This window comes from Marmota marmota, unplaced genomic scaffold, assembly GCF_001458135.2.
Source record: "Marmota marmota marmota unplaced genomic scaffold, marMar, whole genome shotgun sequence".
In the NCBI taxonomy this organism is placed as follows: Eukaryota; Metazoa; Chordata; class Mammalia; order Rodentia; family Sciuridae; genus Marmota; species Marmota marmota.
Window position 1 is genome coordinate 3,191,057 of NW_026000020.1, and position 26,408 is coordinate 3,217,464.

General features: G+C 38.5%; 1 protein-coding gene across 1 annotated transcript; it reads left to right on the forward strand.

Annotated features, from left to right (window-relative positions):
• The first annotated feature begins 2,355 nt into the window (after positions 1-2,355).
• Positions 2,356-21,342, forward strand: LOC107154048 (sulfotransferase 1C1). The gene is made up of 8 exons (XM_015499647.2): positions 2,356-2,500; positions 7,462-7,657; positions 9,769-9,897; positions 14,214-14,311; positions 18,298-18,424; positions 19,377-19,471; positions 20,602-20,782; positions 20,969-21,342. Exons 2-8 carry the CDS (start codon positions 7,486-7,488, stop codon positions 21,079-21,081), a joined length of 915 nt encoding a protein of 304 aa, XP_015355133.1. The 5' UTR covers positions 2,356-2,500; positions 7,462-7,485; the 3' UTR covers positions 21,082-21,342.
• The last annotated feature ends 5,066 nt before the right edge of the window (positions 21,343-26,408 follow it).

The window sequence follows — 26,408 nt, forward strand, 5'->3', positions numbered from 1 at the left end:
TGATTTAGAATGAAGGCCGAACTCTTATCCAGTCCCAAAGCCTACTTGGGCTGCTCCCTTCCTGCCATTCTGATCTTACCCTCGACCACCAACCCCTCAAGACCACATAGGCTTGAGCCTCTTGTGGTTCCTAGAGCAGGTCAAGTCCCAGGTTTTAGAACTTGTGGCTCCCTCTGCCTGAAAATCCCCTCCCAAGGCCTAAATTTCACCTTCTATCTGCCTCAGAGAAAATTTTCATAACTTATTGATGATCAACCACTGGTTCCCATCACTAGCTCTCCTTATTTTTCTTGTGACATAACACGTACTGGACTCTTGTTAATTGTTACCTGTCTCTCACATCAAATGGGAAACTTCTCTCCACAACATTGACACTTAGGTAGTGCCTAGCACATGTGCTCAGTCACTGTTGGATAATGGGTGGGGATGGGTAGATGAACAAAGGAAGACCACCCATCTACCTTTGGCATTCAGTGAGAAGACTCAAGAGTCATCTATTTTTGAACGACATAAATAAATGCCTATACTCTATTTCACTCCACAGTGCACACATAGTCACTTGCTGTTTTCAAATGTTGAGGCCAAATGTGAGTGGCCGTCTGGTCTCCTTTCATTATCCCCCCTCTTGTTCCCCATCCCTCCCATTGGTTAGTCCAGTTAGAAGTCCTGGGGCATTTGTATATGGACAGCAGAATCAATATAGTGACTGAATGTTTTTTGGTGATTCATAATAAACACATCTTATTGTTTAAGTTCTAGGTGTGGGCCTCAATAATTGATGAATATTAGTAATTTCACTTTCCAGTAAAACAATATACTATTTCTTCCATTTTGCCCTTCTTCCCCGGAGCAAACAGAAACTTGGAGTAAACTGAGGTCAAAACATAGTATTTACAATTTAAAATCTTATTACTTAAAGCAAGAATCTTTTGGATACACTTGACTCAAAATAGTTTAAAATACACACACACAACACACACACACATACACACACATGCATGTGTAATATATATATATAAACTTGGTAGGCTTTCACTATAATTTAACATAAAAATTTGAAGTACAGTTTACTTAGACAATTGTATGTTTGCTAATATATTTTTCTTTAAAATAAATGCTTCAAAAACTGGAGAATCCAGTAGATCAACTAGATCTAATTTTGTATATTTAAAGTAGGCATCAAGTTTCCCAAATCAGCTTTGCATTTGAGATATCTCTTTCTACTGTAGATTGAACCATAAAGTAGCTAAAATGTTTTAAGCTTCAACTGTTTGGATTCAAATCCTGCACTAGCCTCTGACTCCAGATGAGTTATTGATGCTCTCTGGACCTTAGATCTCTTACCTATAAAATAGGAAAAATGATAGTACCTGTTGGACAGGACTTTGGTAAAGATTTTAAATTATAATAAAATAAGTAAAGCAGTTAGGAATTGGGCTCAATATCTATTAGCTTTTAATGAGTTTTAGGGAATAATCATTTGGCTTATTTCATTTGGGATCTGCAAGTTTCTTGCTTGGTAATTAACGTAAACAAAATGAACTTGTAGAGCCTCACAAATCAAATTTAAAAATTTTAAATACAGTTTAAACTGCATGTGTAACAACAACAACCAAAAAAAAAAAACATATAAAACAACACTAGGAAAGATGTAACTACACCTAATAAAATAGCAACAACAGTTTTAGCAAATGTGTAAGATTACCATGCAGTGTGTCTCTAAGGATATTTTATAGTAAGAGATTTATATAAGACACCCAGGTAATTAAGTTAAATAAGAAAAATCAAATAAAATGCCTAATTTGAAATTATCAATTAGTGGGAAAATGAAATAAAGAAAGACATTAAGTGTTTCACTGCATCTTTAGCCATCGGCTTTCATTCTTCTAAGAATATCATGCACATCACAAACCAGGGATAGCAAACAGGTTTTATCTTCTACCCAATTCTTATCAATTGGAATGACTCTCTGATGGAAGGATTCTGTGGACACATCAGGGTTCGTTGGGAAAAAGTCCCTAATCATTTATTGATGTACCCTACAAGTGCAGAAGGAAAAATGAAGCAGCACATGCCACGTAATTACTACTGCTAATAATTTCAAACTTGTAAATCAAAGTGGTTTGCCAGTACCAGGAAAAAGCAGCCGTAGGTCAGAATAGTTTGGAACCGAGGCCAGGCTGTGCCTTCAGGAAGTCTGGTGGAGTTCACCACCAGGGTTTCCATTTGTTCCTTCATTCACCTCCTCCTTCCATTGTTCAGTACTGCGGTTGTGTAGCCTGATCCCTGGCACACCTTAAGCAGGTCCTATATCTAAGGAAGGAAGGGACAGGATTAATGCAAGAATTGCTCAGCAGGCCCTCCTGTGCTGGTGGCTTGTTGGGGTTTTGGAACTCAGACTCGTGAGCTACCCTGGAGGAAGAGTTTCAAGAGAACAGAGAGGAGAGTCAACAAGCAGAAAGCAAAAGTCCAGGTCTTGAGAACCTCCACCTGGAATCTGGTGAGTACTGGCTGAACATCCTCATAGTGAATGACCAGAATAGCTTTCATCAGGGAGGAAATACAGAAGAGAAAAATATTTTTTTCGTCTATAAAAGAGGGAAAAAAATTTTCTGCCTCTTGTACAACATTTCCCAAGGCCTCTTTCCATTGTTCTGTGGTAAAATTATTAGATTCATAACTAAGTCTTTCTTCAAGGGTTAACTTAAGTGCTTTCTGAGCAAATCACTGCCAGGTCCTTACCCTCCCTGTAGAAGAGAGACACGCTGCCTACCCTCATGGAGGAAGCTGGCCTCCCAATTAAAATGTGTCTGATTTAAGATTAGGCCAGGATCTCTTCATTGGAGTTCACACAACAAGGATATCAGGGTTCTCTAGCCAACTTGCACTGCCTGTTCATAAAAATCCTATTGAAAAGAACAGAAGCACAGACAGACAGCAGATTAAGGAGCCCAGGTAAGCAGATTGCAGAGTCTGCTTACCCAAGGACCTCCTTGAGGTCATTCCACAGGGACTGATCACCAAGGGTTGATCCTCCTTCCTTTCCTCTAGCTAGAGAGAGATACCTTCCTCTTCACCTACATCCTCAGAAGGAACTTGGACCACACAACCACAGACACTTGGATCTGACAGTCTGGCTTCACAGGTCTCACAAAGCTCTTACCCAGGTGGTCAGCAGGGCAATGCTAGAGGTAGGAATCCAGCAACTGAACTATTGACCCTAGTCATCATGCTACTCCAAGGCCACAGGAGGCAGAAGGAGGCTCTTTTGGAACTATCAGGATCTCAGATGAACAAGGCTCAGAGGGTGCCTGAAATACCTTTCACCCCAGTAACAGATTAACATGGTACTAAAAGCCCCTAGAGGCACTTAGGCATGAACTTGGTTTATGGAGACAGTATCTTTGTCACCTGACAGCATCAACTTAGTGGACTATCCTGTGACCTCCTAGCACTCTCTAGGCTCCACTGGAATGAGAATCTCAAAGCTGAGACCCATCCCTCAGGTGAATTTGTGATGTGTATGAAGGGACCAGGCCCCAGGGACCTCCTTGAGATTATTCCACAGAGGCCACTCACCAGTGTTGACTTCTGTGCCCATCACCCTGCCTTGGAGCACAGCAAAAGTCCACAAGGACACAGTAAACATATGGAATGTAGAATAAGAGCATCCCTGACCCAACGGGGCACATTCACATCACCCAGGCAGTGACCTAGACCAGGCTTCTGCAGAAAGCACTCTTGTTCCCTAAGAGAGTACTGTCTCACTCAGACCTCCAAGTCTCAGGTGTGATAGAGGCTGGATCCAGGGGGCCTGAAACTCCCAGGCAGCCCAGGATGAAACTCTCTCCTTCCCAGTGCTAAAGAGAGCTTTCCATGTGCCAATTTCATCTTCCCACAGGGAAATCTGCAGACCAGAGCTATATCTGCAGTAATGATTATGTGTAGCCCTCTAGGGCTGGGCAGGAAGCAAGCTGTAACTCAAGAAGTAAAAGATGCCTTCCCATCTGGTGGGTGGATAAGCTCAAAGTCACTTAACAATAACAGAAATCAGGTGCCCACTCTGCACTGGCATCAGACCAGCCACAGAAGGAGCAAGTTACACAGATATGGTTCCTGGAATTGAAAAGCAGAAGCTAGTTTGTTTATAAATTTCTGTGGCCAAGTTTGCTAAGTATCACTGTTTTCCTATGTTATTGAAATTATGTTTACTAAACTTAATGTGTTTAGATGCACATTTAAGAATTTATATTTTAGGTACATACAATTTATGTTTTTACTCAGTCTAAGAACTTTGAACCATTTATGGCAAGGAGATAGATCCTTTCTTCCAGTTCACAGATTAAAGGTTTGTTTTTTGTTTTTTCCCCTTAAGCCAAAAATAACAGATTAAGGAACTTCCAGTTCTGATTTTAAAAACAGGCATATATACACAATGGACTATTATTCCGCACTAAAAGAGAATAAAATCATGGCATTTGCAGGTAAATGTATGGAGTTGTAGAATATCATGCTAGGTGAAGTAAGCCAATCCCAAAAAAACAAATGCTAAACGTTTTCTCTGATATAAGGAGGCTGATTCATAATAGGGTGGGAAGGGGAAAGCATGGGATAATTAGAGGAACTCTAGACAGGGCAAAGGGGTGGGAGAGGAAGGGAGGGGACATGGGGGTAGGAAAGATGGTGGAATGACATGGATATCATTACTCTAATACACGTATGAAGACATGAATGGTGTGACTCTACTTTGTGTATAACCAGAGATATGAAAAACTGTGCTCTATATGTGTAATATGAATTGTAATGCATTCTGCTGTCATACATAACATAACAAATTATAATAAATAAAAAATAGTGATTATATATATATATATATCTTACAAGATATTCTTTCATAATAAAATTTCATATATATGTATATATATATGTGTGTGTGTGTGTGTGTGTGTATATATATATATATATATACATATATATATATATATATAAAAGGCAAGACAAGACTATTTGAAAAACCCTCCAAAGACAAACACTAAGAAATCCTAAATACATACAAAAAACATTCTTTGAAATGTGGAGTTGAGTGTACAGGGATAAAAGGAAATTCCAATGTGCCCAGAAAAAAAGACTCCAACATCCAGGCACAGCATAGCTGGAGTGGCTGCCCCACTGGATGGGGCTGGTGTTTAATCCTCATGAAGATGAGGAGCTTGTGATGAGCAGAGTATGATGAACAGTCTAATACGAATGTGAATTCTAGAAAGGGCTCTAGAAAAAACTGCCACCCCCACCATAGGAGAAAAGTAAAAATGCTCAACTGTGTCATCCTGTGCTCAGAATATGTGAGTGTGAGTCTGTGCAACAGATTTAAATCATTAAGCTCATTAGCTAGACCCAGCAACCCCCAAGACAATAAATTAACACAAAAACAAATCAGAAATTAGTAAGATCCCTGAGCCACCTGGTCTAGTGGAGACAAGGCCCTGAGCCAGGCCTTATAGCATTCTGACATATGGCCCCACAGAAAATGAACTCGCCATCCAAAATCAAAAGTCCACTCAAAAGCAGAAAGGAAAACAGCATATTGAGGCTTTGTAAACCTTCTGGCAACTGGAGCACAGATATATAGCCATTAATGTTTTAAAATGTACATTAGACATAACCAAAAATAAAAACAAGTGTATATAAAAATAGATACAGCTATGGAATTTTTTTTTTTTTTAGTAGAAACTGAACTTGGGGGCACTCACCTACTGAACCACAGAACCACAACCCCGGCTCTATTTTGTATTTTATTCAGAGACAGGCTCTCACTCAGTTACTTAGTGCCTTGTTGCTGAGGCTGGCTTTGAACTTGTGATCCTCCTGCCTCAGCCTCCTGAGCCACTGGGATTACAGGCACACACCTGTACAGGCACACACCTGCCTGGCTCAGAAATCTTTTTAAAAAGCTAGGTAAAATACTTTTCTAAAAATACATATTCTTTAAAGCATTGCTGAGCTGGCGAAACTGTAAAGGAAACCCAGAGAAATGACAAGGAAGTAAGTTCCTAGTGAATAGGAGGGTTCTCATTCAGACAGCCAGAGGGACTTGGGGCCAGGAACCAAACCCCAAGAGCCCAGAACATGCAGAGCTTGCTAAGGGACCAAATCCAGTGGAAAACCTACCTTGGGAAAGGGGGTGACACACAATCCCCCACTGTGTCGGTGTTGACTTTGTAAAGAGGGAGGAACATTCTACTGAAAAATTTGAAACTATAAGCTGCCTCTTCCGTGCTCACATAACACAGTAGTCTGACAGTAAATGGGACTTTGTTTTTCTCATATATTTTTCTTTAGATTGGCAGGGAGAGTATGAAGAATACTTGGGAATCTTCTCTCAGATTCGCTTCTAGATATTTTCTTCATGTTTTCCACTTCTGTTCTCCCTTCCCTTCTCATATTTATGTGCAGATGTGTGTATTTGTACAAGTAAGCAAATATGAATGCACACTATTTTACTGAACCATCTAAAGGGATGTTGGGGGCACTGTGACACTGCAGCCCTGTATACTTCAGCTGATACCTCTGAGGGTAAGGCTATTCTTCTCTCTCATCCTAACACTAAACATACAGTTTATGTCCTATTTCCCCAATGCCTTCTAAAACTTTTTTTTCCCATTTTAGATTCCAGTTAAGTTTTTTGAATTGCATTTGTGTAGCTCTCTTTAGTTTTTTTCTAACCTAGAACTGTCTCCTCTGCCCAAGCCCTTTTGTCTTCTTTTATTGTATGTTGTTACATGATATTGATTCTTTTGAAGAAGCAAGTCAGGGTTACTTCCCCTAGAAAATAGAGGTTATATGCTTAGCTGGCTTATTACTCTTCAGTCAGAATTTGAAGACTTACTGCATAATCTGTGATTGTAGAAATCCAAGGGGATTTCTGTCATTCACTCTGTCACGGTGTAGTCTCTGGATGGTCATTGTCTAATGAGGAACCCCAAGAGGAGTGTAAATAACTTCCCCAAGCTCTACAGCTACTCAGATCCAATGCAGTTTATTCACCCTCTTCCAACATGCTTCAAAGCCAGTCAACCTGTATTCTGATTCCATTCTGGCTTCTTTGTGTTAAAACCTGACAAGAGCCCTTTGCCATGGGCTCTTCATATCTCTGCTTGTCACTCGGGCCTCAGACAGGTAGGCTCTGAAGTGCCAACCCAAGGGAGACAATTCCCCAGATCTGCTTTCCTTCCCCATGTTTATCTCCATTTGAGATGCATTTGCATCTTTATCATTTTTACACCCTGAAATAAAGCTTTTCAAAATGCTCCAGGCTTCCACAGCTTTGACTTTTCTTACATAAATAAATATTAAAAGCAATAATAAGCTCCTATCATGCACCTCTCCTCTCTTCAAAGAAAAAAAATTAAGGAGTGACTGTTCTAAGTATTAGAAATGACAAAAGTATACCTTTCTTTTAAGCACCTGTCAAGTCCACATATTAAAATGTCCTTGGAAGAAATGAAAGATCTCCACCTGGAGGAAAAATACCTACAATCAGAAACCACAGAAATTGATGGAATCCTCATGACCAAGCTGATAAGTGATAACTGGGACAAAATCTGGAATTTCCAAGCAAAATCTGATGATCTCCTCATTGCAACCTATGCAAAGGCAGGTGGGTGTGCAGAAATAGTAGTAGGTGACATCAGCTTTAGCAAAGCAATGATATTGAAAGTGGGACTCCTAATTTTAAAGAATATAGTGTTTCTCCAGGACTGGTCCCTGGAAAAAGTGAAAACAAGACTTATTCATGAATGCAAATGCAAGATCATCCCTCTTCTTTGGGTCCTTGGTAAAAAAAGAGGTGGCCAGAATTGCAAAGGAATGAAAAAAAAAATTACAAAATAATGTAAGAGCACAGAATCTAAGAAACAGTGTGGAAGTTCTTCCAGTAGATCGTGGCTGCCCAGGAGCTCCTTCTTCTCTGTTAAGCTCTCCTGGAATGAACAGTAGCCCCTATTTCTGAGATGTTCCTCCTAGGAATAAATTGACAAGAAAATGAATGCTTTCAGCCCAATAGATACTGGGCTAAAATAACTGTGTCTAAAACCTATGTGAGTATGGCGGAATGTATCTGGGAAAGTGGAGATGATGTCTACCAGCTTCTTATAAAATGAAGTGGATTATGTGGGGGGAAAAAGGCAAAGGATATCTCAGGATTGTGCAGAGTAGACAAATAGGAAACACGGCCACCAGAAAAGACTGTGATGAAGTTACTGATGATCTCCTGCATTTTCTATATTTCTAATTCCACACAGTGTGACCAAGTGAAGCAAAGAACTATAAGCTGTAACCAGTTTGAAAAAAAAAAATCTCTCAGGGACCACTTGACTCAATAAGAAAAATATTAGATATTCATAACCAGAAAGATTGCAAGAAAGTGTGCATTCACTGAAGATATTTGGAAGATGCTTCTTTCCTCATAGGTTCTGAAGCACCCCACCTAAACTAGGTTAGGGGCTTTCAGTTTCTCAAGACTCTTCTTTCCTGACTAATTTGCTTTGGACACTTCTCTTGCCTAGTTCTGGACTTCATCCTGTATGGTTCCTCAGGAAGAAATTTTGTTTCAACTCACCTTGGAAATTATGCAGTCAACCATATTGTCCTCTATATCATGGTCCTGACACTCTTTCTCTCTATTCCCCACTTCTCAATACCTCTCAACCTCCTGTGGGCCTTTCTTACACTTTCCAGCATGGAGAATATGCCCACCTCTCTCTTAACTCTTGAAGTTTCCTCTCCTGGTTTGCCCTGCCTCCTTAATGGAGATGCACACTCCATTCCTGCTTTGAGTCTTCATTCCAGGCCTTGTACCTTTCTCCTCAATTAAACCTACTGACCCCCTCTGCAGTAAGTCAGCCTTCCTCCCATAGTTTAACTTTTGCCTACCCATATTTCCATTTATATCCCTCTTCTGTATCATTTAGAATTCAGGTTGACTACAAGTATCAGAAAACTCAAAATAACACAAAAGAAAAGTTGTCCTTATATTGGTAGTCCAATACTGAAACAGTGGCTGCACCCATCATCAGCAAACCTGACTCCTTCTAACTTTCTACTCCACCACCTTAAGATGTGGCTTTTGCTTCTATGGTCCTGTATAAATTGCTGAAGTTCCAATCATCATTCCAAAATACCATCAAAGAGGACGGAAATAAAGAGTTAGTTTCTATACCTTCCTTTAAAGACTGCTTCCCAGAATTTAGTGCCCTGGCCACATGTCATTGCAAGAAAAATTGAAAATGCAGCTTTTTCCATAAATAGTTATAAGTCCAGCTAATATTTGAGGATCTCTTAATTTGAAAGAAAAAAAATGAATAGTAGCTAGATAATAAGCAGTCTCTGCCATTTCTCCTCCAAAAAAACATAGTAAGCTTGTTAAAGGAGGGATATTGGCTAATTCATCTTTATGTCTCATTACATTTGATTCAATATTTATACAACCAATCTAGGTCTATTACCTGCAAATTTCTATGCTAAATACTAAGGATACAGAGAACAGGTGTTGTAAAGAAACACATATTATGAGCAGATCATGACAATGAGAATGAAGGGGCACCAGTGCTCAGAGGAGGACCCCACCCACTTTGGTTGGCACCGAGAGAAGGTGACACATGAGATGATCCTGTTCCATGTTCAGAAAAAGCAAATTTAACTGAATAATCAAGGAAAATGGATCGAACTGTGCCATGTGTGAATGGAATTGAGAATAATTGATGCTTCTAGGTACAACCTGGACACAGGAGATTGTGGACATGATCCAAAATGATGGAGATGTGCAAAAGTGCCAGAGGGCCAACACCTTTGACCGGCATCCTTTCCTAGAGTGGTCTTTACCTCCACCTCTCAACTCAGGTAAGTGTGCCCAACTGGGACCTGAGAGGTTATTACCAACATACAAGGTCAGTTTTCACCTAAGAAAATCATTTTCCCATAGGCCTCTTAGGAAGTATTTCCAAATGAAACTGAGAAGGAATTTGAAGATAATCTAAGTCAGACAACTAGGAAAAAAAGACTTCCAAATTCCTTTTCTAAGATGTATGATTTGTCAGCATCAGGTACACATTCCTTCCTTATGCTTGAGCATTTTAGTGTAGAGAAGGCAGATGGATCCTAAATGTCTCCCCAGTGTCCACATAGTGAAGGCTTGATCCCCATATGGAGTTGACAGAAGGTACAGTACCTTTGGTAGGCAGGACATAAGCGGGAGGGGTTTAGAGCATTGGGTGTTCCCTTGAAAGAGAGGGACCTGGGCCCTTTGCTCTCTGTCTTGCCCTTCCTGTCCATGAGGTGAGTTGTTTTGTTCTACCAAACACTCTCACCATGAGATGCTGCTTCATCATAGGCCCAAAGCAAAAGGTCCAAATGCTCATGGACTGGAACCTCTAGAACTGTGAATTAAAATAAATATTTCCTCTTTATAAGTTGATTATTTGAAGTATCTGTTTTCATGATGGAAAGCTAATATAGCAGGATTGAGGAACCATAGCACTCATTGAGCCATATTTTTTTTGGTATATAGATACTGAAATATTATTTAGCCATAAAGGAGTGAAATTCTGTCATTTGCCCCAATGTGAATGTGACTAAAGAACATTATGTTCAGAGAGATATGCCAGACACAGAAAGAAAAATACTGCATGTTCTTGCTCATATGTGGGACTTAACAGTTAATTTTATTGAAATTGTAGACTATAAGTCACTAGAGGTTAGGAAGGGGGACCAGACAGAAATTGAATAATGAGCATCAAAATACAGTTAAATGGGAGGAAAGAGTTCCAGCATTCTATACAGGACAGTAGGTCATCTATAGTTTACAATAATTTCATTATGTGTCTTATAATGAACCAGAAGAGTTCAAAGTTTCCTAGCACAAAGAAATGATAAATAAATGTTTGAAAAGATAGCAATGCTAATTATTTTTACTTGATGATTACACGTTGTATACATGTTACATTATCACAGTGCCCCATAAGAATATATAATTTTGTGTTGATCATGTGTCAGTTGTTTTTAACATGTTTTAAAAAGCCACATTCCTGTGTCGTTCTGCTACCAGCTCATGAAGGGAATGTCTTCAAATGTATTTTATCTAAAACCTGTCTACCAAAGAATTAAATCAAATTTATATAGTAACAATATCAAAAAAGATAATGCATCACACCAATATAGTAAGAAATGTAAGACACAACACTCTTGAAGAGTCTGTAATCAAGTTGAGAATAAAGAACATGTTTTTATAAAGTATATAGTAATAAATGGGAGCTTTGGCAACAGAAGATAACCCAATAGTGAGAAGGCATAGACTCAGGAATCCAACAATTCTGCTAGAAATAGTGGTTGGGATTCTTGACCATGAACAAGTTATTAGGCATCTCAAAATCTAATGTTTTTTATTTGTAAAATAATAATACCTATAATAATACCTATTATTATTTATATAAATATAAATAATAATACCTAATAATACCAGATATTTGTTATAACATTTTCTTAATTTAATAGGGTCTTTAGCACTATAAAGCTCCTCCTTCTTCATTTCATATGAGAATTGAATCCTGCTTTATCTAATAGCATCACAATCCCTTTTTATTTTTAATTTGCATGTTTTATCTCTCTTCATTCCTTTATTTTGGCCTTTAGTAGTCAGTGTGTTTTAGAAAGGTCTATTCTGCATATAGTTAGATTTCCTTTTATGAGTCAATTTGAAAAACCTTAATACTTCTAAATTTAAGAGCACTGACTCTTATTGATATGACTAATAGGTTTGGTTCTAATTATGTCAGATTTCAAAATTTCAAAATTTTGGTTCTAATTCAAAAATTCAAAATTCAAAAATTTTGTTTCTAATTATGTCAGATTTAAAAATTTCATTTGAAATTACTGTGTATAATAATGTTTACTGTCTTTATATGATTTTTTCTTTTCTTTTATTAAAGTGTATGCAGGACTTTTTGTTTGGGTTTTTATTGTTTTGTTTGTTGCAGTATTTTTTTATGATTAGGAAAATTTCTACCTTTTTGCCAGTGTTTATCTATCTATAAATTACTACCTCTAAAAATGTAAATTTTTTTCTCTTACGTAGTCTTTTACGATCTGATATGCTGGTTTCAAAAGAATCCTCTGAGTCCCTCATTACGTATACAGAAGCCGGTGATATTACTCAGATTTTGAGTTGCATTATTCCTACTTCATTGTAATCTATAAGATCTACACATTATTTTACCCAGGACTTCACTTGCATTATTTTAGATCTAGTACTAAATAATGTGAAATATTGCTCTTAAGTCCTTTTAACAAAGTGTTCTGGGTCGTTTCTTGCTTCAATGAAACTTATTCTCACAGATAGTGAGGGAAGGGCTCCTGCGTGCTGTATTTACCGACTTCTTGCACACGTGATCATTTATTCTACAACTTTTTGGTATTTAAAGCACAGCTGCACTGGTTACAGTATCTCTTACTCACAAGTTCTTTCCTAAAGCCTCTCTAAAATGCTACTCCACTTTTTCCTTGTTTGTTTGTTTTTTATGCTATTTTAAAGAAGTCCAACGCTAGTTGTATTCTCTCAACTTCATGAATCATTTCATCTGTTTTCTAGAGGTCCTTATCTTTAGATGTATAACTTCAGCATGTTTCAGAATTGATCATTATAAATCTACTTCCCATGGCTCAGATGTAAATTAAAGGCCTTGTTCCAGAAAGTTTGTTCAACTTATGGAGTTAAAAATTAGTTCCATCCCACTATTTTTTTTTGCTTCTCAGGAACTTCAATGCATGCCAGTTGTGGAACTTCCTCACCTGTCTTCTGCTTTGGACACTTTCTTTTCACTTCTTTCATTTTGTCACTGTAATTTTCTTTCTTTCCTTCAATATCTCCTATTAAGTTTGCATTTAAATCTTTTGTACTTGTCTATCTTTTTTTTTCATTTCTACTCTTATTTTTTGTAGTTCTGATTTATTTATATATATATATATATATATATATATATATATATATATATATATCTCCCAAATTTCTGTTTTGGAATATTGAATTTAGTCTGACAGGTTGTGGCACCATGTTTTCAGGTTTGTAGTTGGTTTGGGAAAGTGTTTGGTTTGCTTTTTCTGACTTTTACAGTAATTTGGTATTAATACACTCGGCCCTTTTCCACTTATGTTTGTTTTATAGACAGTCCTTAGTTTGAAAGCACCCTCTTGCATCTGTAGTGCCTCTTCTGTGTGCTTTTGTTTGTGGATAGTGGTGATGATGGAAGAGGAGGAATAACAGTCAAGAGTTGCTTTTCTTTTCATTTCCACAAGGTCTTCACTTTTTTCTCCCTTCCCTTCCTTCTTTCCTTTCTCTACCATATTCCCATCTAATACCTCCCTTTCTCCATAGATCTGCTTCTTTGTCAGAAGGTTTGTTCTCCAGGGCTGACACTTCTGCTTTACTTGCAAACATTCCCCTGAAGTTTATGTAGTGTTTAAGCAATCCCAGCCTGCACTCAGTGTTTTAGCACTTAGCGTTGGACTTTCTCTTTCTGGGAATGATTTTGTCTATGCCTTACTCAGTCTTGCTGGCCATGCTTGTCTCCTGTTTCTCACAGAGCTCCACCTCTGTGGCTGTCCACACCCACAGACTGATGATTTCCCCTCATGGTTCCCACATTTAACTATATGGAAAAATGACTTGATCACTATAAAGCCCCACTTTTCAGTTAAAAATATCTTGCTGCACAGTACTCAGTGCTGGCACATAACAGGAACTTGGTTATGAAAGTAAAAGCTGAAAGAAAGGCTGAAATTCTAGACAGAGCTTCTAGGGCCATTGAGGTGCCCCAGTAACCTCCCTCCTTCAGAGGAATAGGCAGCTCTTTTCCATGCAATAATAGAGATGCCCAAAGAACCAAATACCCTGAGTCTTATTCTCACTAAACTTAAACCTCCCAAAGCCTCTTTGTCTGCCCACCCAGGCACACATCAGTGCTCAACAGGAGAGGGAAACAGTGTTGCCTCCATGTTTTGCTGTGCCTCATTAGTGTTGTACCCTACCAGAATGGACAAGTAAACTGATGGGCAATCATTCTTTAAGGCAGAAAGCCAGTCATGTGGTCAATGTGATTCCCAACGTTTGACAAAACACTATTGGATCCATGTAGCTGATGAGAAATGTTCAACTTATTTCCCAGGTCTGGACCTGGCCAATAAAATGCCTTCTCCTAGAACTCTGAAGACTCATCTACCTGTTCAGATGCTACCACCATCCTTCTGGAAAGAGAATTCAAAAGTAAGATTTGCTACTCTAAGTAGAAACAAGCAAAGACAGCCAAAGGAAACTAATCAGAGAACTGCATAGAACATGGTGGCTTTAGGCCACAATACCATACCCTCCACTCTAGATCCACCTTCCTTTCCTAATACTATTTCTAGAAATATACTGGGAAATTGTTCTGATTGACAACTAAGCTACCCTCAAAGGCAGTGATCAATGAAACAAAGCAGGCATTTCCTGAGGCAGGTTGGTATCTTAGTTTGGGTCCTCCAACAAGCATAGGGTATGGGGGAGTTAGATATGCAAATATCTATTTGGGGAAAAACCTGTGGGGAGAAAGTAGAGACAAAGGAGCATAGAGAGCCATCAGATGGTGATGCAGGCCTGATCCCGTGGGGCAAGTCAGGAGAACTGGGGACATTTGCAATGAAGCCCTGAACAAAATGCAGCCACACCAATGCAGATTCTCCAACCAAAGCCAACCATCAGAGAGTCCTGATTGCCTAGATAGCCCTATCATGCTCACTCTTTAGCTAAGAGCAGCCTTTCAGAAATGTGGCCTTTCAAGGAATATGGTGGCAAATTCAGAGTGATGCAGCTGAGTTTGTCAATTATATTCTCCATTGTCAAAATCTGAAGTCCATGCTCATGTTCACTATCTGGCTATTCCAATTAGATAATGTCCACTTTGGTGTTTAAAACTATTTCTCTTCCTTTCAGGATGAGAAATCTGATTTTGTTAGCATCTAGAAACTTGGCCCACACTTAAAAAGAACATATCTCATGAAGCAAGCTTCCAGGTGCTATTATGCCTCTATGTACTCCTTTAAAAATATTTTTGACACTTCCTAGTTCAATTCCCACAAATGCAGTGTACATTGACTATATTAGTGTTTCCTTTTGATATGTGCTCTACCAGTGAAACTTGAAATCAATGTAATATGGAATATAAAACAAATACCAAATTAAAATTTACAATAGAAAGTACAATCACGTGGCAGAATCAGATGCTCATATTAACTGGACTAGAATATCTCCTTATGGGCAAGATCCTAGGGAAACCCAATTACCTGAAAGTTGCAAACAAAGTGAGTTGATGTTAAGTTTCTCACTGCCAAGATAACCACAAGCTCTTTCACTTTCTGTACTGAACTCAATGAGAAACCATAAGAGTTATGTCTGTTTAGCTATAGCACTGTCCTTGGTGCCGTGCCCATATACAAAATGCAGTTCTGTTTTCTGGGTTTCTATGACTCACCAATTCTTTATCTTGACCATCTCCTCTCTCCAAATAAAGTACAATACTACTGAATAGCTGTTCATATTCAGAAATGGTCTCCCATTCCTGTAAGGGGGAAAGGGGAGCAAGACAAAATATTATAGACAGCCATAAGACTATGCTTAGGAATTCTATCCCATTCCTGAGATTACACCCAAGATACCTTGACTTGTGAAAAATTTTTGCTTTATTGCCACAGATACTTCCATTCATGACATGCTAATTTTGCTGCTCAAAAACCAGTATTATTACCAGATCTTGTAGGGTTAGTGTCAGAAGATACACTAGCCCTTGGTTAATCACCATACTAACACCTTCTTTTTGTAAACTCAGGTCTTCTAAATAATGTAGAAATATCAATGGCATTATCTCTCTTTATGCACTAAGATTTGTGAGTTTGTTGAGTAGGAAATGACTTTAGAGAACTTAGTACAAGCTTTTCATTTTAGGATGGTATAATAGGATGAAGAGTGATTGCCCAAAGATATCTGCATCTATTAAACAGTACCTGGGAATGTTATTATTGCAAAATGGACCTTGTAGGTATGATAAAATTAAGGATCTTAAGATGGTATGATTATCCTGGATTATTCAGGCCCTAGATATCACCATGAAGGACTTTATAATACAGGAGAAAGCTGATCAAAGGAGGAAATAGGAAATGTGACAAATAAAGAAGTTAGAGTGATCCAGGAGGGTGTCAGGAGGCAAAAAAATGCAGGCAAAAAATGCAGTCACACTCCAGAAGTCAAACACAAGGAAATGAATTTTTCCCTAGAACTACCAAAAGGAACCAGCTTTGCTTACACCTTGACTTTAGCCCAGTGAAATCTGACCTCCATATCTATAAAAGAATAAATCTACATTGTTTTAAAACACTGAATTTGTGGTGACTTGTTTCATCAACAATTCAAAACTAATACAGGTCAACAAACTCTTGGAAATTGATTTAACATTGGACTACACATCCCTATCTAGCCCAAGACTCATACTCTTAGTTACTCAAGCCTTGAAAGCAAGAGCCGACATAAAAATTAAGAAATATCTAAGAAAATATATTGATACATGGCTTTGTAGTTGCCTCAAATTTTTTGGTTTCTTAATTATGTTCATGAATATTGGATGTAAATCCAACAGCAAAAAATGGGCCAGAAAAATAGTCATGACAGGACTAAGAGAATAATAGGTGAAATGCAGTTGGGAATGTAAGAGAGAGAGAGAGAGAGAGAGAGAGAGAGAGAGAGAGAGAGAGAGAGAGAAATCCACCAAGAGGAAACTATGACTGAGTATTGGTTGTGTTGGACACAAATTCTGTTGATAAAGTGATATGCTGGGCAAAAGTGCTTGAGAAAATATTGAGCTTGTATCAGTTGGCTTTGAAGTACTGTAATGAAATACCTGACACAGCTACTTGTGAAGTAAAAGGAGGACTATTTTGGCTTGAAGGTCAAATACAAGACCAGGCAGCCCACTTAGTTAGACCTCCAGTTAGGGCAATTTATGGCAAAAGTGCATATTAGAGTGAGTTTTCACATCTTTAGCTATATATATATATATATATATATATATATATATATAGAGAGAGAGAGAGAGAGAGAGAGAGAGAGAGACAGAGAGAGACAGAGAGACAAAAAAACAGGACACAGGGTCCTACAATCCCCTCTGAGAATACACTTCCAATGACCTAAGACCTCCTTCTCACAAGGCTCAATCTCTTGAAAGTCCATAGCACCTTCCAGTAATTCTACCCTAAGTACCAATTCTTTACATATGGACCTTTTGGGGGAACACTACCCATCCTCACAGTGCTCTTCCTCCCGAACCCCACTGAAAGCAGCACAGGTTGGAACAGGAGCCAAGGTGGTTAGGGCAGGAGGGGGACAGCAAGACAAGAAGCTAAGAGTTCATTTTTTCCTTGCCAGGACATACCATTGCCTTTCCTTTAAGAATCAGCATCACAAACATCACTAAAGGAAGAGTTGGCACTGTCCTTAGAGGTCCTCAATCTTATCCATGAATAAAAACATAGAAATGATAATTTATCTATAAGCCTGGGATTCATCTTGTAGGAATGGGACAATAAGCTCATTGCTTTAGCTCCTTCCACTTTATAATTTAGATTTCTTGTTTATCAAAATCCAAAGAGAACCTTTCCTTCACATGTTATGATCCTGTCAAGTTGAAATATTGAAATTCTAATCCTCAAAGTAATGGTTTTAAGAATGGGGGTGCTTTCGTAGATGATTAGGTCCTTAGGTCCTAATATTAGGACTCTTATAAAACATGGTCATCTATGAGCAAGCAAGACATGACCAGACAATCTAACCTCTAGAATTGTGAGAAATAACTTTCTAGTTTTTATATGACACCCAGTCTGTGGTATTTTGTTTGAGCACCCTGAATAGATGAACATACCTTATTCTCCAAGTTAAGTTAGGATGAGTACAGTATTTATGTTCAAACCAGGATAATTTTAGGATTTAAAAAACAGAGGTACTCAATAGTAATACAAAGACTACCAGCTACAAATCAGAACAATTTCTAGGCAGACTGGAAGAGATGATCACTTTGTAGAAAACATATGTACATTCTATTACTCCAATAGGATCATCCAAGATTCTCCAAAACAGCTTTCTAAAAACAACAACCTCAGCACTAAATGGTGATAATTTTCTATCTTGCTTACTCTCTGCCTCTCTCTCCCTTTTCTGGACGATTCCAGATTATCTATGTAGCTAGAAATGCCAAGGACTGTCTGGTGTCCTACTATCATTTCTCAAGAATGAATTCAATGGTGCCTGACCCTGGTACATGGGAGGAATACATTGAAACATTCAAAGATGGAAAAGGTAAGTGAAAGGAAACTGTGGGTTCCTATTTTCTCACTCACTTAGCTATTGACATCAAAAAAGAAGAGTTTTCACTGAATTGTATCTGTCAAGGTCCTGCAAGGAAGTAGATGTCATGAATGAGGTCTCCCAGGAGATGTCAACAAATAGACTATTTACAATGCTGTGGGTAGAGTTTTGGGAAATCAACAAGAACTAGTGAAGTATTCTTGAAGGAGCAACAGTTTCCTGGAGATAGGAGAGGTCCCCTTCACAGGAGCTGAGGCCTTTGGTGGAGGTAGCAATCAACAAAGTGAGCCAACTGGGAGGCATCAGTGAAATAAATATATTGTTCTTCCTCTCCTCCTGCTTTCAAAAGCCTTCCAACGCTTCTTGAGATAAAGTCCATCTATAATTCTGAGGGAAAAGGAGCCCCTGGTGACAGATTGTGCAGGTCAACTTGCAAAGTGCTTGGCAATGTAGACAAAGATGCAAGGTAAAAGAGGGTTCACAGGGACAACAAAAGACACCCAGCAATCTTCTCTCCCTCCCATTTATCATCACTGAAAACAAAGATGCCCAAAGAGCAGGTAATTAGAGACTTTTTAAAATAAAAGTCTTTTTTTTTTCAAAATCAGCATGTTGGAAACAATATTTATTGATCTATACAACTTGTGGTGATGCAAGGAAAAGATTTTTATTCCCTGGCCATAGACAATGTTTTGTGGAAAACATTGTCAAGTTCAAGTTCAAGTTCAAGGGTGGAAATATAACCCAGGAAATTCAGAATATTTTTCACAATTTTCCAAAATACTTTCAAAGGACAAGTTTTCTGTCTTGTGCAATAAGAATCCTTCTGCTCAGTATCTTTGTATTTTGGTTGTATTTAGTAATTTTCCTCTTTTATTTGATAAGTCATGCTCATTTGATAAGTTTCATATTGACATTGATGTCCCTTCTCTCTCCTCCTCAGTGCTATGGGGCTCCTGGTATGACCATGTAAAGGGATGGTGGGATATGAAGGACCAGCATCGCATTCTCTACCTCTTCTATGAGGACATGAAAGAGGTGAAGGGCAATATAATCCCCATCATGTCCTCCCAGTTCCTGGGATGTAGGGACACTGGAATGTGGACTTACCAACAGAAGAACCTCTCCATGACACTCTTTCCAGCTAGGTTTTCTCCTCAGCTCTAAACACATTTTTTGTCTTCAGAATTATCTTGACTTTTGTTCACACTTTCCAGAAGATCCTTCTTCCTCCAGAAATAGCTTGTGCCTTCTAGCCAGATCACCTTGTTGAATCCTGATACATATGAGCCATGTTTCTTTACCTACAAAATTATATCATCTCTATCTCATGAGATTATTGTAAAAATTTTTTGCAATCTTAATTACCAAATGTGCATATTTCTGTTCAAGAAATCTAACTTCCTTCTCTCTCTTCTATACCCTCATCACTAATTGAGGTCTAGTCCATAGGAAATTGGCGGATTAGTATCACACATTAGGACAGTGAACTGATCATTGTGGATGAGTGGATAGCAGATTCAACCCTTGTGAGTCTGGATTAATGTCCTTGAATTACAAAACTACCACCTATGACCATGCTAAGAAGTTCTCTAAAATTTAATCTAAAGCTATAACTCCTTTTTTTGCAACTTTTTTTATCAGAAAAAAGCAAGGTATAAACATGTTAATTTCTGGGTAAATTGGATATCCCTTTTACTCATCCTTTTATTAGCCTTCTATTAAACTGATAGACCATTTGCTGCCAATTCTTATAGCCCAGAGACTAGAGTTAATTATCATACTAACCAATACTATCCGTTGTTCACTATACCTTCCCTGATCTCCTCCAGAAGATGACATTTCTCCTTCTCTTGAGGTCTCCTGGTGCTCTCTCTGGGTGCAGGAAGCACATACTTTCTCCACCAGAACCTCAATTGGTCATTTTATACCCAATTTCCATCTTGCAGGGTAATTTCCTTGATAATAGAAATAGTCCCAATCTTCTTGTTGCTGCACATCTGGGGTAGTACAGTGCCTTTCACTAGTAACACTTGAGAAATATTTGTTGAATATGTTTGAATGAATCCCTTAACACATCTCTTTAGAAATGCAGTTAATCTAAACAGAATATCATCCCTAATGGAAGACCCCAAAATATTTGTTTTGTGTAATTGTTCTACATACAGGACCCAAAGAGGGAAATTGAGAAGATACTGAAGTTCCTAGAGAAAGACATAACAGAGGAAGTTCTGAATAAAATCATCTATCATACCTCATTTGATGTAATGAAGCAAAACCCAATGGCCAACTATACTACTCTACCTAGCAGCATCATGGACCACTCCATCTCCCCTTTTATGAGGAAAGGTAGATGAGACATATATCCTAAGATGCCAAGTGAAACCCTGTAATTCTCATGTCTACTTGGATTTTTCTATTAGTGTTTTATGCTGCATTGCTTATTCTTGCCAGCAAAACCACTGTACAACTTGGGTGTACACTCAATTCTCCCTGGATTCCTGCAGCAATCACTGAGATTTTGCCTTGTTTCAGGGATGCCTGGTGACTGGAAGAACTATTTTACTGTGGCCCAAAATGAAGAATTTGACAAGGACTACCAGAAGAAGATGGCAGGGAGCACTCTGACCTTTCGCACGGAGATCTAAGACTTGCTGGTGGGGGAGGTGGGGTGCTGCCCCAGACTTTATTACTAGATTGTACCCATTTAAGCCCCATGATACTTAAAAGCATTCTTCCTCCCATCCTAAGTCATTCCACACTATCTGTAGATCCTGTACTACTATAATAATACTTCATTAAAACATAATCAAATCCTGGGTAGAAAGTTTTAAATTAAGTTACATGGTCATTGGTGTGGACTCCTGCTTCATGAAAATATACTCTGTACTACGGCAAAATAAATACAACTTCACTCCATCACTTGTCTACAGCTATCTGGTTTCTCAAAGACAAAACTCCTGAAAAGAGATAAATAAATAAGAACAGAATTTCAGCACAAGAGAAATTCAAAAATAAAGCAAAGGGAATGAGAAGTACCAGGGAGAATGTGAAGAACTATTTTTTTTTTATTCTAAACATTTGTCTTGGTCCACTTTGTGCTGCCATAACTGACATGGATGATTTATAAAGAACAGCGATTTCTTAAAATTCTGAAGCGTAGGAATTTCAAAGTTGAAAGGTTCACATCTGGCAAGGACTTTCTTGATGCACCGTTCCATGGTGGAAAGTGTGATGGCAAGAAAGGATGAGAGGTGGGGACTTACCCTTTCATTAGGAACTCACTCCCTACCCCCAAATTCACTCCTATGGTAATGCCCTTAATGACCTAACCACCTCTTATGAGGATCTTCCTCTCAACGGTGTTTCGATGGAGACTGAGTGTCTAACACAAGGTTGGGGGACATATTAAACCACAATGATGGTCAAGAATGAGAAAAATGATGACACAACTCTGATATTAGACTATGAGATACAGAGGATAACATGAAAATGGAACCCAGTGAGCTGGGTCTGATCCAGAATGACCTGAAATGGTATAAAGATCAAAGAGGCCACTGCTGGGCATTAGAGCAAATGCTAAAAAACAGAGGATAATCAAGAACCTGAGCCAACTTCTGTGACCAAAGTAAGACTGGAAAGCAGAAAGAGATTTTATATTTCAGATGAACTTCTTAGAAAAAAAAGAACTATAAATTCACCTAGGAAAAATAAAATGAAATATCCAGTCCCTTGTACATTTTAAGAAAGATTTGAATCTTACATCTATGGGGGAAAATATCATTTTTCATACTTCTTGAATAGACGGCTTCTAGCAAAATTGTCCTTATGGTCAAGTTAATCATAAAATCATGTTCTGTTTTCTCCTTTTCATTAAAACCTGTCTCACAAAAATGTCTGCCATCATTTGCACAAGGTATTCAAACATCTGCATTATTTTTATAGAATGTTAGCAAAATACATTTTGTGTGAGGGGTGATTTCCTATACCACTAAACAAACGATAAAGAAAATTATCTCCACCCAAGAACAAATTAAGCCCTATCTGTGTTCTTTCATCTTTCTACTTTCTAAGGGAAGCAAATCATTAACCACATGACAAACAATCCAGTACTGTGGTCGTTATGCAGTGTTGACCAGCATGAACGCCTTTAGTTCACATACCAGGAACTTCCTGAAAATTTACACAGAAAGCACGTAATACTTCCCTTTCTTAATGTCATGTGGGCTAGTCATATAAGAGGTATTAAAATATAAGCAATATGTCTGGAGTTTTCAACTAGGCAAAACCTACCTTACTTTTTTGAAATTTGTAAAATTTTTTACTTTTATTTTTGTAAAAATGAATTCCACTCTCCTACGTCTCGAAAATTTCAATTAAAGTATTTCTGAACTTCTTTCTTTAAAGCTCTGTTATGCCCTTTTAAGAATATTCTAGGTACTACAAAGAATAATTATCTAGCTCCCATTGAGGCATGAGGATTGAGAGTTCAAGGTCAGCTTCAGTATCTTAATGAGATTCTCAGCAATTTAGTAAAACCCTGTATAAAAATACAAAAAAGGGACTGGGTATGTAACTAAGTGGTCAAGCGTATCTTGGTTAATCTCTAGTACCAACAAAAAAGAATAATTAATGGTTTAATTTAATTTTTAAATATTTGTGGTCCCAACCCTATCGAATAACGATGATAGAGGCAATAAACATCCACATAGCCTTCCTAATCTAACATGCTCAACGTTCATGGGTCCTTTCAAAAAAAACCTTTATTCTAATGAGACACTACACACACGCACGCACACACACACACACACACACACACACACACCTAAATGAATAAGTCATGGAAGATCAAATTGTAAATAGTTATGGAAAAATTACTTGGTAACCATTCACTTACAAGAAGTTTGATCAAAAAATTAGAAATAGAATTAGGAGAGCCAGAAATATTTCACTATTCAACAATCTCACTTTTTGGATGAGAAAACCAAGAAAAAGAGAGAGAGAGAGAGAGAGAGAGAGAGACTATGTTGGATGCAGTGGAATAAGGACTCCCCCAGTCTCTAGCTAGTGTTCCATCCCCTCTTCACTATAAAACCATAGATTTGGGCTGGGGATGTGGCTTAAGCAGTAATGCGCTCGCCTGGCATGTGCCGGGTGCTGGGTTCGATCCTCAGCACCACATAAAAATAAAATAAAGATGCTGTGTTCACTGAAAACTAAAAAATAAATATTAAAAAATTCTCTCTCTCTCTCTCTAAAAAAAAAAAACACCATAGATTAAAAATGCCTTAAGCTTAGAAGGCTGAAGCAGAAAGATTGCAAGTTCAAAGACAGCGTCATCAACTTAGCAAGGCCCAGAACAATTTATTAAGACCCTGTCTCAAAATAAAAATAAAATAAAATAAAAATGGCTGGAGATTTTTCTCAGTGGTTAAATACCCCTGGATTTAATCCCTAGTACCAAAAGAAAAGTACCTTCTCTTCAGACAACATTTTTTAGTTCTTTGATTCTACTTAGCACTTAGCAGAGCACTACCACAATTTAACTGCTCTTTGGATCCTTTCTTATCATGTAACAAATCCCGAAACCTAGCAAGCTGGCTTTATTCCATGATTAATCCTTGAATTTCCCTGACTCCCAAACCCACCTTGGCTTCCATTTAATTAACTATAAAATCTCTTCATTAAATCATCAACCATTTCATATTTCATCTTCATCATAACCAAAGCAAAAAGAAGGGTCCTTGTTTTTTCTGAATATCTTGGTATCCCTCTTGGAAACCTCTTCTTCCTGGGAAATCTACCTGTGCACTGGGCTGCATCTGGCCTTGTACTGGCATTGCCTCATGTGAGCCAACATTCTTGTTTTTTTTTTCTTTATTTAAACAGCCATTTTATAAATTAATATGTATATAATGTAATTTCGTATGTATACATTACAATGCATGTTTTTAACAGGTATATACTTTATTGTTTTTGTTGTTGTTAAATATACATGATAGTACAGCATATTTTGACATATTATACATACATGGAGTACGACTCATTCCAACTAGGATCTCATTCTTGTGGTTGTACATAATGTGGCATTACACTGGTAGTGTCTTTGTTGAACTCATGGAAGTGTGTCTATACCAACCACCCACAAACCCTGAAAAGCAGAAGTCCTGGATTGCATAAATGTCCATCTGCCTTGAGTGAACATCACTGATTTGCCTTATCTGAGCCTTATATAAAGAGACAAAATGATAAAAATATATTCAGAACATGGTTCAAGTGAAGATTATATATATATATATATATATATATATATATATATATATATCTATCTCCTATATTCCTTCTCCTCTGCCCCAGAGAGGCAGTCTGGCTCAAGCTGAATTTCTGGTGCAATCTAACTGGAACTTCTCTGAGAGGGTGAGCAGACATTCTCCAGATCCATATTTATGAAGATAGAAGTCCTGGTTTAGGATCACATGGAAGTCCCAAAATCTAGATGCTATAAGAACTTTCCAATCTCTTTCCCAAAGAGCACTGAGGAGACCTCCTTCAAAATAGGAGACTATCACCAGAGAGGGGATTACATCTGTGTGAGGCTTATGAGGGGGAAAACACCCAACTGTCCAGGAAAAATGAGGGTCCAGGTTACCAGATCTCTTGAGCTCCTGAGGCGGGAACTCCTCAACTCACCTCCAACACTGGACAACCTGTTGGGAAATGGTATACATGCCATGAGTTCTAGGAGTAAGGAGGTGGACATAGAAGGGACCCATGGTAAATGTGGGTCATGCTGGCAAGAATTCTGTAGCAAAGACAAGGTGTTATTTTCAAGTAATTAACAGGAACATGGCCTCCATCCAGAAGAGGAAGAGAATCCAGAAGAGTTTGGAGTACACAGCTCTCCATGCATCAGGTTATCCCCAGTGAACCACTGAATTGCTGAAATGTTGTGGGAAACAAGTTTCCAAGGAGAAGTCACTAATGACATCCCCCCAGAGTGATCAGGCCTATATCCATAGTTTCAGAGAAAAAACTGAACCGACTAACTAGCGCTTGGCCTACCAAGGCTTAAAATTCCATAATCCATCATGTCTTTAACCAGGGGGCCACTGTCTGCCTCACTAAACTCTGAGGTGATGAAGAACATCCCCAACCACCATGTGTGAACAACAGGGAATCATGAACAGTGCAGGTGAGGGGAACAACAGGCCAATTTGCCTTCCTCCAGAGGGTCTATGAACAGTGGGCTGTAATAGCTGAATATGAGTTCCTGCGGGAAGCCACCCATGAGATGCATGAGGACCTTTATAGCATAGAAGCCAGCGAGGGAGTATCAATTGGGAACTTACAGTGGCAATCCCTGCTATCAAGATTGCCCTTTGCAAGTGAACTCCCCCTCCATTCTGCCAAAAGGTCCCCAAGCATCACCAGAGATGGGCATGACCCTTTAGGAACTGAGCAACCTGCCTGCCCCCATCTTTATTCTGTTTTCGTGAAGAATTTTCTATCAAAAATCTTTGATGTTTTCTGATATAAATAAAACAAGTGTGGGCTCCCTTCTTTGTTAGAAACTGAACCCATCTGGTCAACTTGGCCCATGGCTGCCCTCACTCTGAAACTACTTTTCTGTGTCCTGTGGTTATCTCGTAGTAATACTTCTTAGCTTTGATTTCTCAGCCAGCCCAGGCTTCTGGAGGGGAACCTATTCCCTCGCCCTTGCAGGATGTGGGTGAAAAGTTCAGATGCCCTTCCCAGCAACCCACATATTTATGAGCCCAGGACTCTATCCGGGCCTCAGGGAGGAGGAAGGTGGAATTTGTTGGAACATTAGGTCACAGCTTGCTTGTAATCCTGAAGGAAACTGCAATCGGCCACAGGCTATTTAATGAGGCTGCCTTCTCACAGCTTCAGGAAGTCATGGAAAACTCTGTTTGGAGCTGGGCTCCCAGAAGCAGACCCTGGCAGTAAGATTTGG

Coding starts and splice junctions, on each gene's coding strand:
- LOC107154048 (XM_015499647.2), top strand. CDS start 7,486: ATGTCCTTGGAAGAAATGAAAGATCTCCACCTGGAGGAAAAATACCTA. Junction 7,658..9,768: donor TGCAACCTATGCAAAGGCAG/GTGGGTGTGCAG, acceptor TGATGCTTCTAG/GTACAACCTGGACACAGGAG. Junction 19,472..20,601: donor TCTATGAGGACATGAAAGAG/GTGAAGGGCAAT, acceptor TTCTACATACAG/GACCCAAAGAGGGAAATTGA.